Source organism: Aotus nancymaae, unplaced genomic scaffold, assembly GCF_030222135.1.
Source record: "Aotus nancymaae isolate 86718 unplaced genomic scaffold, 86718_ANA_hifiasm-v0.15.2.pri h1tg000036l, whole genome shotgun sequence".
NCBI classification, from domain to species: domain Eukaryota; kingdom Metazoa; phylum Chordata; class Mammalia; order Primates; family Aotidae; genus Aotus; species Aotus nancymaae.
This window is the reverse complement of record NW_026988450.1, coordinates 92,011,420-92,024,548: the sequence shown is the minus strand read 5'-3', so window position 1 is coordinate 92,024,548 and position 13,129 is coordinate 92,011,420. Positions and strand designations below refer to the sequence as shown.

Genomic DNA, 13,129 nt, shown 5'->3' with positions numbered 1-13,129 from the left:
ATCTTATGTTCCCTGAACTAACATTAAAACATTAACAGTCCAGTTTCTCTGACAGCACTACAGATTTGTTTGTGTAAATATTTGTTTGAAAGACCTTTGCATACACTGTGGTGACTAGATATTTGTGCCTTTCAGGTGCAAAGCTTTCAATCTGAGTTTTAGCCTCTGTATGTCATTTTCTCCCTTAGCCCCAGTAAATTTTTGTAAGTACTCTATTTTCTTTTTATCATAGACAGGATTCTTGTGACAGTCACAGTCTTCAGAATGCTGTTTCTGAAATGCTTCCTTTGAGTTGGTTGAGCCCTCATTTGAGAAAGTATTTTTAAAACTGAGAAGCCAGGATTGTTTTCTGCATTATGATTTTTCCTTAAAAATGCTGTTCCAGAACATCCTGGCCATTTGCATTTCCACAGCTTGTTGAAGTGTTTAAAGTTTAAAAAGAAAAATTGATTTAACATTGTTTTGTTTACATTTTTGGCATAACAAGGATGATATATTTGCTACAGAAGAAGTTAAACCCTCTCAAAAAACCAGAGAGAAGGAGAAAGCATTGGAATCCAATTTATTTGATGATAACATTGATACCTTTGCTGCCTTAACTGTAAAGCCAAAAGAAAAGTCCAATAAGAAAGTGGAAGCCAAGTCTATATTTGATGATGACATGGGTAAGTTTGGTTACATCTTGACCTAGAGAATCCTTACCTTTCCATCGCTTGGTATTTTTCCTGCTACCTTTTCTTGGAGCTTTTCTGGAAAATGCACCCCTAGCGGATTTCCTTCAGTGTAATCCCGAGTTAAGCTGAAGATTTATTTACCTTGTTCTAAAAGAGAAGTAAGGGATGGTTCGTCGTCAAAACTTTCAAAAGACATGGAATGTAAAGGTAGACTTTTAATGTGTAAGATAAAGATTGAAGGTTAAAATGCCAGACCTTGCCTGTGTAAGAGTGTCTGTTGCCATGGCTTCCCCTTTGTCCTTCCCTCTCCTGACAATAGCATATTGTTCAAAGATAAGAAACCAAAGCTTAAGAAGCTGGAAGCCATCATCCTCAGCAAACTAACACAGGAACAAAAAGCAAACACCACATGTTCTCTCTCATAAGTAGAAGTTGAACAATGAGATCACATGGACACAGGGAGGGGAACATCACACTCTGGGGCCCTTCAGGGGCCAGGGGGTAAGGGGACAGAGAGCATTAGGACAAATACCTAATGCATGTGGGATTTAAAATCTCGATGATGCGTTTATAGGTGCAGCAAACCACCATGGCACATGTGTAGGTATGTAACAGACCTGCACGTTCTGCACATGTTTCTCAGAACTTAAAGTTAAAAAACAAAAAAAACAAAAAAATTTTAGTTGGGCTCTTAGTTTTTTTCGGAGGTAGGATAATTAAGACTCATGATGAGTGTGACTTTGTAACTTGGAGGACTATACTCACTTTTCAAGATGTTTAAGAGTTTAGAATAAACATATGTGAGTTGATTATATTTTTATACACAAAATATGTCAGTACTTGTGTAAACTTATACTCTGGTTGCTGGTGTAAGGAAAGCCTGTGAGTGATTTTACACACCAGTTCATAGACTGGTAGTGTTGGATGAGAGCCCAAAAAAGGCTCTTTATTGTCTTCTTTAGGATTACAACACAGTTTATGTATGTCTCATTTGTCCCTTTCCAATCCAAAGGCCTGTGTATGTTCTCCCTATATATTGCTAATGAAGAAATGAAGACTTAGAGATCTTACATGACTGTGGAAGATAGCTACTCAATGGAACTAAGGTTCTGTGTCCTCAGAGTGACATGGAAGTGACAGATATGCTAAATTTACTTTTTTTTAAATGTTTGAGCTCCAGAATAAATAATATATTTTGCCTATAAAATAGACCTGTCTTTAAACTGTACTGCCATCTTGTTTTTTCTATGTAGTTGATTTTACACAACTCAAAGGAAACATTTACCTCTTTATTTATTTATTTATTTAGGAGGGTCTCACTATGTTACTCACGCTGGCCTCAAATCCCTGACCTAGCCTTAAGGGATTTTCCCATCTCAGCCCTACAGACATGGGCCATCGTGCCTGGCTCCATCTTATGTCTACACATTCATTTCAGTGGATAAGAGTAAAGGTAGAGGTAGTGAAACGGCCTAAATACAGCAGTCGAAGAAATGAGTTGATAAACTGTTAAAAGTGATCACATCTTTTTTCTTTTCTCCCTCTATAGGTAGGGCTTTGGAGTCCACCCCTTCTGACAATCCAGAGACAAGCACAATATTCCTGAGAAAATCTCGAACAGATGGTGAGACACCATTTTTTTCCACCAAGAAAAAGAGTGAAAACTCTTCTTATTTGATCAAATGTATTGTAGAAAGTATTTAGAAAAACTCATATTGGTTTAAATTTTTCAATTTTTCACATATTCACTTGTCTTATTTTACCATGTGATATACTTTAATTGTTATTGTGTTAGTGAAAACATGTAAACTTTTTATTTGTACTGTTTACCCTCTTTTGATCAACACAATTTGTCATGTGATGGAGGAGTTGTAGATTTATCTTTATTTAATAATTCTTTGTCCCTTTTCCCTTGCTCCAGAGAGTACATTTTAAAGTTGACTGATAGAACTTAGGCTTCACCTTGGTTTCCATTTAAACAAATTAAAAAAAGAAAAATAGTTGTTCATCAACAAGGATTGAATCTGTGATTCTGGCCTCCTCTTCCACAGTCCTCCGACCACATGCATTTATCACATCCAAGTTTATGCTAATCAAAACTTCTATTAACCTTTTAATTTGATGTAATGTAAATTTAAACATGCCCTACTCCTGCTTATTTTCCTCAGTGTTATGTGAAATCCTTGTTTGTTTGCTAAAAAGCCATACACAGCCAGGTTTTCCTGTTGATTGAAGCAGCAAGAATGCAAGTGAGGATCTATAATCATATGTGAAGTGATGCAGCACAGTAAAATATGGGAGTTTGTAACCTTTGTTTCTTGTAGTTTGAGTAGACTTTGCCTGTCTTGAGTCAGTTATTTCTGTCTAGAATTTGTGTTCCTTTATGCATTACTATAAAGAGATACCTAAGGCTGAGTCTTTTATAACAAAAAGAGGTTTAATTGGCTCATAGATCTTCAGGCTGTACAAGCATGGCTTCAGCATTTGCTTCTGGTAGGGGCCTCCGCAAGCTTACCATCATGATGGAAGGCAAAGGGGAAGCAGGTGGTTCCACACTTGTGAGAGGGTGGGGCGGGGGTAGAGGGAAGAGGGAAGGTGCCACGCTCTTTTCAACTACCAGAATGAGAATTTGCTTATTACCATGGGGATGGCACCAAGCCATTCATAAGGAATCCACCGTGACCCAAATGCCTCCCACTAGGCCTTGTCTCCAACATTCAGGATCACGTTTTAACATGAGATTTGGAGGGGGAAATATCCAAACCATATCAGAATTGTTTTCCCAGTTCCTTCCAGAGCCATGGGCTTCTCACACGTAGAGAGCATGGAAGGAGTTAAAAAAAAAAAAAAAAAGCCACTCTGTGTCCCTCACTGTTCAGTGATAGCAATGTTTGCCTGCAAGGCCCTTTTAACTTTAAAAGTGGAGGCAGTGTAGGAAACAAAGCATGGCCTAGGTCACTCTTGGAGCTTTTGTTATTCTGACCTTTTTTTAGGAAAAATAAAAAGACTTTTTGTGCTGCGGACACCATGTTCAATGAAGTTTATATACTCATTTTAAAATCTAAACTTAAAAAGGTTACTTTCCTGTTGTGTAAAGACTCTTTTTTTGGTTTGTTTTGTTTTTAGTGACATATTAGTAGGTGACCACTAAGTGTGGTTCGAAATGCTTACTGGGATTCTGGTGCATCTAGAGATAGGTGCCTGGCCAGGAAGTAGTTCTTAGAGCTGTTAGCTCTGAAATTCTGGTAAAAAAGTAAGCTATGTGTAAATGCAGAATGAGAAAATGCTAATGGATCATGGCTCATATATGCAACTTTTTTATTAGCTAATTTTTTCATCTGGCCTCATTTTTTTGCCCTTTCCTTTTGTATACAAGGTTTCTTTCATTTGTATATAATAGAAACAAAAAGTAAACTGGTCCAAAAAGTAAAACAAAGTTTTTATATTTTGCTTTATGAGATGTATCATGCCAGATAATTTAAATATAAATTGTTGAAATAATTTTTTAAAATTGAATTTGTTCCCATTTTATTTAGGAGTAATCAGTAAGACGTTAACAACTAGTTTTATTTTATGGTATTTGTATTAGAAGTGACCAGTTTGTTTGTTCTTTTTTCTTTCTTAGTAGAAGAAATAAGAAAAGGCAACTATACAAACCATGTAAGTAAACAGTCAAAAAGTTAAAAAGCTGATAGTTTGACATAAAAGTATGTCTCTCTTAATTACTTTACATTATAATGAGGACCCCATGCTGATAGCATGGACTTCTTTTTGTGGCTTTTCTAAATCTGTTACATTTTCCTAAGTATCAAATGTATTCAGAAAAGTCTTGAGCTTAGTGTGTCCACCTTTTAAGAATGTCTGACATTTAAGTTAAATTTCAATAGTCTGATTGTGGTATAAAGATCTGCCTTAAATATTGAGTCATATTTTTAATTTAGCTAAGTTAATTGTCAGCACTGTCTTTTAGTTAATTGTAAGCACTGTGTATTGACTTTCTGCCATAGCAGGTGCAAGCATAGCTTCCTCACTACACCATGACCTTATTTTTCTCCCTCTGTTTCTTCCAATTGTAGCACACTTTTTCATTAAATCTAATATTTACATGATTATGACTATGCAAACATTATTCAGTGCTAAGTCATACGGTGTTTTCATTGTGCCTCTGCATTACATATTCCTTCATTTTTTCTCTGAACCAGTTCTGAAATCTGAGCACTTCTGCACTTCTTCTGGATCATGTCTTTCTTCCTAGCCTGTGTTACTTTACCCAGCCAAATGCAGTAAGTAGCCCCTGGCTGGTCTGTTTGCTTTCAAAACCATTATTTTTTAGCATGAAACTAATTTTCTGACTATTTGTTTGCCTGTTTTCTAACAGCCATTTCCCCCATCAAGTGTTGTAGCATCTATCATGCGCCTGTCGAACTATTTTCCATCTGCTAAAACGTCTCTGTTCCATTTTTCTTTGTTGTGGAGGTGGGGTGACAACTTACTTTGGCCTTTTGTCATCCTAATTCAATATAGAGTGACTTTCCCTAGATATGCTCGATGTTTGCATTTCTGATTCTTTCTGTGCTATCTCCTTAAAGTCTTTTGGGATCCTCTCATAACTGCTGTCTTGTGTGGGATCACCTGTGTCCTAGATTCTGTGTTTGCTTCTGTCCTGTTATCCTGGGTGGAGATGTTGAGAGATCTGCCCAGACTTAAAATCCCTCTTTTTTGATAGAGAGTAAACCTCTAGGTTGTATCTAAATTTTATGATTCTGAAGATATTCTACAATGTGCTCGCTTCACAATGTTGTTCTTACAGTGTTGCCATTGTGTGATACATTGTTTGTAATTGGCTTTTATATATCTGTAGAACCTTTTTTAGGAGCTTCTGTCTCTCTGAGATTGTGAAACTTTGTAACAACAGCTTAGTGGGACTCTTTACATTTTATTGAGGCTACTAAGTCTGCAGACTATCTGTGCTTGATAATTTGTTTCACTTTCTCTGATACTTTTTTTCTGATAGTCTTGTTATTCATACACTAGGCTGCTTAGACCAGTATACCTGCATTGGTTTTTAATTTTTCCCCTTCTATTTTTCAGTTTCCCTTATTATTATAGATGGAGTTTTTTTCATGAATGCCCAAAGTCTTAGAAATATTTAAGTTAGTTAAGATTTATTTATTTTTAGCCTGGTCAACATAGCAAGACCTCATCTCTACAAAAAGGTGAAATAACAAATTAGCCAGGTATGGTGGCATGTGCCTTCAGTTTTGCCTACTCAGGAGGCTAAGGTAGAGGATTGCTCCAGCTCAGGAGATTGAGGCTGCAGTTAACTATCATTGCACCACTGCCCTCCAGCCTGGGCAACAAAGTGAGACCCTGACTCAGAAAAAGGAAAAATGTTATTCTTAAAAAACATATCTAAAATTTGTCCTGCCAAAAAGGAGAGAGAAAAACATAAACTTTAGTTTTCGTTTTATTTTATGTTTGCTGGCAAAAATGCTGTCGTTGATTTATTTATATATTTTTATTCTATAGGTTCTGGGGCGAACAGGTGGTTATATGAATAAATTCTTTAGTGGTGATTTGTGACATTTTGATGTACCCATCACTTGAGCAGCATCCACTGAAGCCAATTTGTAGTCTTTTATCCCTCATTCCACTGCCATTCTTTCCACTGTGTCCCCAGAGTCCATTGTATCATTCTTATGCCTTTGCATCTTCATAGCTTAGCTCCCAGGTATGAATGAAAACATACAATGTTTAGTTTCCCATTCCTGAGTTGCTTCACTTAGAATAATGTCTCCAATTCCATCCAGGTTACTGGGAATGCCCCTAATTTATTCCTTATTATGGCTGAGTGGTGTTCTATGATATATACATATATATGTGTGTGTGTATATATATGTGTGTGTGTCTATATATATACACACACACATTATACATAGACATATGACAGTTTCTTTACCCACTCATTGATTGATGGGCATTTGGGCTGCTTCCATATTTTTATCATTGCAAATTGTATTGCTGCAAACATACATGTGCAAGTATTGTTTTTGTATAATGCCTTTTTTTCCTCTGGGTAGATATCCAGTAGCAGGATTGCGGGATTGCATGGTGTTTCTACTTTTAATTGTTTAAGGAATCTCCACACTGCTTTCCATCGTGGTTGTACTAGTTTCCATTGTTACCAGCAGTGTAGAGAAGTGTTTTCTTTTCACTGCATCCACACCAACATCTATTATTTTTGTATTTTTTGATTATGGCCATTCTTGCAGGAGTAAGGTAGTATGGCATTGTGGTTTTGATTTTCGTTTTCCTGATCATTCATGATGTTGAGCATGTTTTCATATGTTGGTTGGCCATTGGTATATCTTCTTTTGAGAATTGTCTGTTTATGTCCTTCGCCTACTTTTTGATGGGATTTTTTTTTCTCTTGTCCATTTGTTTGATTTTTTTGTAGATTCTGTGTATTAGTCCTTCATCAGATGTAGAGATTGTGAAGCTTTTCTCCCATTCTGTGGTTGTCTGTTTGCTCTGCTGATTGTTCCTTTTCCTGTACAGAAGCTTTTTCGTTAAGTCTCACGTGCTTAATCTTTGTTTTTGTTGCATTTGCTGTTGGGTTCTTGGCTATGAAGTCTTTGCCTGAGCCAGTGTCTAGAAGGGTTTATCAAATGGTATCTTCTAGAATTTTTATGGTTTCTGGTTGTAGATTTATATCCTTGATCCATCTTGAGTTGATCTTTGTATAGGTGAGCGTTGAGGATCCAGTTTCATTTTCCTGCATGTAGCTTGCCAATTATTCCAGGCATTAAACCGTATATGGTTTAATTTCTTCACATTATGTTTTAGTTGGCTATAGGTATTTGGGTCTATTTCTGGATTCTCTATTCTGTTCCATTGGTGTATTTGCCTATTTTTATACCAGTACCATGCTGTTTTGGTGACTGTGGCCTTATAGTATAATTTGAAGTCAGGTAAAGTGATGGCTCTAGATTTGTTGGCTTTGCTTAGTATTGTTTTGACTAAGTAGGGTCTTGGTTTGTTGCATATGAATTTTAGGGTTCTTTTTTTTTTTTAGTTCTGTGAAAAATGATAATGGCATATTGTTAGGAATTACATTGAATTTATAGATTGCTTTTGGCAGTGTGGTCATTTTTACAATATTTATTTAAGCCATTCATGAGTGTGGGATGTCTTTCTATTTGTTTGTGTTATCCATGATTTCATTCAGCTATGTTTTATAGTTCCCATTGGCATATCAGAAAGATAATCCACCATGTTTAAGTAGGTTTCATACCAGGGATACAGGGATGGTTTAACATATGGAAGTCAATAAATATGATATATCACAGAAAGAGAATTGAAAGCAAAAATCACATGATCATCTCAATAGACGAAGAAAAAGCATTTGACAAAATCCTTTTATGATTAAAATGTTTAAAAAGCATTTGACAGCATCCTTTTATGATTAAAACCCTCAGCAAAACTGACATACAAGGGACATACCTCAATGTAATAAAAGTCATTTATGACAGACCCACAGCCAACATAATACTGAATGGCGAAAAGTGGAAATCATTACCCCTGAAAACTGGAACAAGGCAAGGATGCCCCAGTCTCACTACTTTTATTCAGCATAGTAGTGGAAGACCTAGCCAGAGTAATCACACAAGAGAAAGAAATAAAGGGCATCCAGATCAGTAAATAGGAAGTCAGACTGTCACTGTTTGCTGATAATATGAACGTATACCTAGAAAACCCTAAAGACTCCTCCAAAAAGCTCCTAGAACTGATAAATGAATTCAGCAAGGTTTCAAGATACAAAATTAATGTACACAGATCAGTAGGTCTGTTACACCCCAACAGCTACCAAGCTGAGAATCAAACTAAGAACCTCAACCCCTTTTACAATAGCTGAAAAATAAAGTAAAATACTTAAAAGTACACCTAAGCAAGGAGGTGAAAGATCTCTACAAGGAAAACAATTTTAGTGTTTTTAATGGGTTAAAATGAGAGGCAGCAGGTACAATGGAAGAAGTCAGTGGGTGGGCCCTGGTATCCAAGGGGAACTGGACCTTTGATGGTAAGGCTTTAGTTTTGACTTGTTAAATTACTAGGTATGATTATTTTCTAGTTTTTGTTATTATACCTTAAAACCACTAAGTAAGCCCTTCCATTTCTTGTTAAAGATCATAGCATTTCATACTCTGATTTATGCTGACTGAAGTTAGATGATTTGTTTCTATTTTGTGACACCTTAAATAATACCTACAAAGAGTGATCTGTTAGTAGTGTTTTTGTTTTAATTAAATGTAGTAGGATGTTGAGTCCAAATGATGACTCAGTTAGTTTGTCAAACACTTGTTGAAGTTTTTGATGTATTCAGAATTCTATGCTCAGCAGCTGGATGTAGGAACAGTTAGGGCCCGCTGTTACTTTTATGGAGAGGCATACTTTCTCATGAGAATACTTAGTCTCTTGTAACCAGTGGTGAATCTGACTCATTAGTGTACCAAAGAAACATGTTTTGGTGTGGCTGCTGGCAAACAGATCCAAGAGGGTAGATGTAGTCAAAGTTGCTGAAACAAGGAAAGAGAAAAGTGGTATTCTATGCAGAGAGTAGGGTATAGCAGGAAAATGCCTAGGGTGCAGCTCAAATGATTTATAGAATGAAATTAAGTTTTGAAATTAATGGCAAGTATTGTCGAAGAGTCTCATTTGAGTCATGTCATGGCTGTCTTATTTAAACTTGAAGGGAAAGTTAAATTTTTTAAGTTGTCATCTGTTTTCAGGGTGTGAGAGAATATTAAATTGTTACTAATTTTATCCTCCACATAAGAAAACAGGACTAGAGAAACCTATGGCTTCCTCACTTGTTGGTGGTCTAGCAACACTGGCACACAGAGTCTCTGAATCTGAAACTTGTTTTGTCACCGGAAATAATACATTTAGGATTAGTAATTTAGTAAATGTATTAGTCTCTTATTCACTGCAATAAAATGTTCTTCTACGATATTATTTAATACGTTACATTTTACTGTAGTAAATAAATAATAGAAATAGAAATTCTCAGATCTTATTTTAAACTTTTCTCATTATTTATAAAGGGAATTCATAAAATCCTTGTTGGGTTTGATGACAGGTACCTTATTTAGGGCAGCATTTTATAACCTGTATCTCAAACATCATCTCTGGAAGTTAAGAGCCTCCGATGAGTTCTCTATAGAGTGCACAAGATGCCACACTCAGGCAGTTCACAGAGTGTAAGAAATATCCTAGTGCTTTGTCATTTGGCATTTTAACCGATAAAAAAATACACCTTGATAAGTTTAACTTACACTTTCTTTCCTTCCCCTTCAGGTATCTACTGGGCTGTATAGTTCACGTTCGACAGTTTTCCTTGACGACAGCACAGCCAGTCAATGTCATCTTAAAACGACACTAAAGCTGTGAGTACAACCATAGTGTCAAGGGACAGATTCCTTTATTCTAAAATTAATTATTTCAGCCATTTGGTTGTCCTCTTCAGCAGTCATTTAAGAAAGTGAAGTCAACTATATATCGATATACAGATTCTAAATATGAAGTATCAATTTCTCTTTTAAGAAATCTTAGATGTCATGGTAGAAGGAAAAATCAGTTAGCAAATAAGCAGTCCCAGAAAAGTATAGCCGTTTTTTTGGTGCCTTTATGCCTTAAGACAATGTTGACTGCAATGAAAAGGACCCTTTATTGGATTTTTTGTGTGTGAAAAATTAGTTTTTCAATGCATTGCAATGTGTACTACTTTGGACATTAGTCTTGGAAGAAGGAGCAGCTTTTTTTCTTCTGGCATCACAGTGTATCAGCAAATGCAAAAGAATGAGAATCATAGCAGTCTCTCAGTCTGTTCTTTTGCATTTGCTGAGGAGTGTTTTACTTCCAATTATGTGGTCCGTTTTAGAATAAGTGCTATGTGAAAAAATAGAAAAAAAGAAACTCAAAACCGTACAACTACACAGAAACTGAATTACCTGGTTCCTGAATGACTGCTTGGTAAATAACGAAATTAAGGCGGAAATAAGTAAGTTCTTTGAAACCAATGAAAACAAAGACATAATGTACCAGAATCTCTGGGACACAGCTAAAGCAGTGTTTAGAGGGAAAGTTGTAGCACTAAATGCCCAGATCAGAAAGTGGGAAAGATCTAAAATCGACACCCTAAGATTACCATTAAAACAACTAGAGATGCAAGAGCAAACAAATTCAAAAGCTAGCAGAGGGCAAGAAACAACTAAGATCGGAGCAGAACTGAAGGAGGTGGAGACACGAAAATCCTTCAAAAAATCAGTGAATCCAGGAACTAGTTTTTGGAAAAGATTAACAAAATAGACCACTAGCCAGACTGATAAAGGAGAAAAAAGAGAAGAATCAAATAGACACACTAAAATATGCTAAAGGGGATGTCGCCACTGATCCCACAGAAATGCAGACTATGATCAGAGAATACTATAAACACCTCTACGCAAATGAACTTGAAAATCTAGCAGAAACGGATAGATTTTTAGACACATACATTCTCCTAAAAATAAACCAGGAAAAAGTCGAATCCCTGAATAGACCAGTAACAAGTTCTGAAATTGAGGCAGTAATTAATAGTCACCCAAAAAGCCCAGGAACAGATGGATTCACAGCTGAAAAATAGGGATGGCTGTGAGGCTTCTTTATGTGAAGAAAAGCATCCCAGAAGATTCTGATTTTCACCCCGACTCCATTATTCCAAACTTTGCTGCACATTGAAATTACCTGGGAAACTTAACAACAACTTTGATGCCCAAAGTCATCCCCAATGCTAATTTAAATTAAAATGTTTTATGTAGAAACTGAGGCAGTTGTTAAAGCTCCTCAGGTGATTTTAATGTGCAGCAAAGTCTGAGAGCCGCTGCTTAATTTGAGTTTAGGACAAGAAACTGCTCCTATTTGGTAGGACCCTGGGCAAGTCAGTTTTAAGGTTTGTTTTCCTGATCTGTAAAATGAGTATTGGATTAAATGTGATTACACAGTCCCATATTTCTTGGTCGTTTCCAGCATATAACTTCAAATTCTGTGATTTTAAAATGATTTCAGAGATGAAAACTACTTGAAGGACTATAGACATATCCATCTTAAGTGCTAATGTTACAGGCGTTTTAAAAAGTGCTAATATTGTATAGGCCTATTACTAAAATTGAGATTTGCCTTCCCTCAGTGATTTTGAGCCTCATTCTAGATGCTGAGGGCAAATGAAAGCACATAACTTACATAAGAGAACCTCTTGCTTTCTGTAGAACCTCTTGTTTTCTGATACACAGCATCAGTGGGTAACTTAGGAATACAGTTACATATATCTGAAGAGCTGTATCTGTTCACAAGTATTTCAGTTAAACTAATTGAAGGTACCTGCCATTCATATTACACTGTGTCATGTTACACTGCCTTGTTAGCACTGCTTATTTTAGGATCACTGTACTTATCATTGATTTCCTGTGTGCTAATATTTACTAATATATCTTTTAATAATTATGCAAAAGTGATTTCAGATAATTTTATTTGTTACAAGTCACTTTCATTATATATTTTTAGGGAAATAATACAAATTGGGTGGGTAGGAGATAGTAAACTAAACTAAAATGCAGGGCCTAACATCTTTTTTTTGAAACAGAGTCTCACCCAGGCTGGAGTGCAATGTCATGATCTCAGCTCACTGCAACCTCCACCTCCTGGGTTCAAGCAATTCTCCTGCCTCAGCCTCCTGAGTAGCTGATATTACAGGCACCCACCACCATGCCCGGCTAATTTTTTTGTATTTTTAGTAGAGACAGTTTCACTATGTTGGCCAGGCTGGTCTCGAACTCGTGACCTCATGACCTGCCCACCTTGGCCTCGCAAAGTGCTAGGATTACAGGCATGAGCCACCTCACCCATCCCGGGCCTAACATCTTAAAAGAGAAACCACTACTGTATGGGTTAAATTTAAACATATGGGCATATAGACATAAATTGCACGAGGCTGAATGCGGTGGCTCACGCCTGTAATCCCAGCACTTTGGGACGCTGAGGCAGGTGGATCACTTGAGGCCAGTAGTTTGAGACCAACCTGACCGTCATGGCAAAATCCCTTCCCTACTAAAAATACAAAAGTTAGCTGGGCATAGTGGTGCAAACCTGTAGTTCCAGCTACTTGGGAGGCTGAGGCATGAGAATTGCCTGTACCCAGGAGGGGGAGGTTGTGGTGAGCCAAGATTGCGCCACTGCGCTCCAGTCTGGGCAACAGAGAAAGACTCTGAGTCAAAAAATAAATAAATACATAAAATAAAGTGCATGGGACAAAAGGTTTTGTAGGTAGAAGGGCATATAACAGGGAAATATGTTGTTATTTATATATTAGAATCATCAACAGAAACATGTCTTCTAAGAGCATACTGCCTTGCATTTTGCTA

At 36.7% G+C, this 13,129-nt stretch overlaps 1 protein-coding gene across 1 annotated transcript in view; it reads left to right on the top strand.

Moving 5' to 3' along the window:
- LOC135278069 (uncharacterized) overlaps window positions 1-13,129 on the top strand; it is a 186,324-nt gene that overhangs the window by 122,852 nt on the left and 50,343 nt on the right. The window contains exons 28-31 of the mRNA XM_064384684.1: window positions 488-665; window positions 2,224-2,298; window positions 4,300-4,334; window positions 10,032-10,120. Of these exons, the coding sequence (XP_064240754.1) occupies window positions 488-665; window positions 2,224-2,298; window positions 4,300-4,334; window positions 10,032-10,120 (377 nt within the window). The remainder of the gene's footprint in view (window positions 1-487; window positions 666-2,223; window positions 2,299-4,299; window positions 4,335-10,031; window positions 10,121-13,129) is intronic.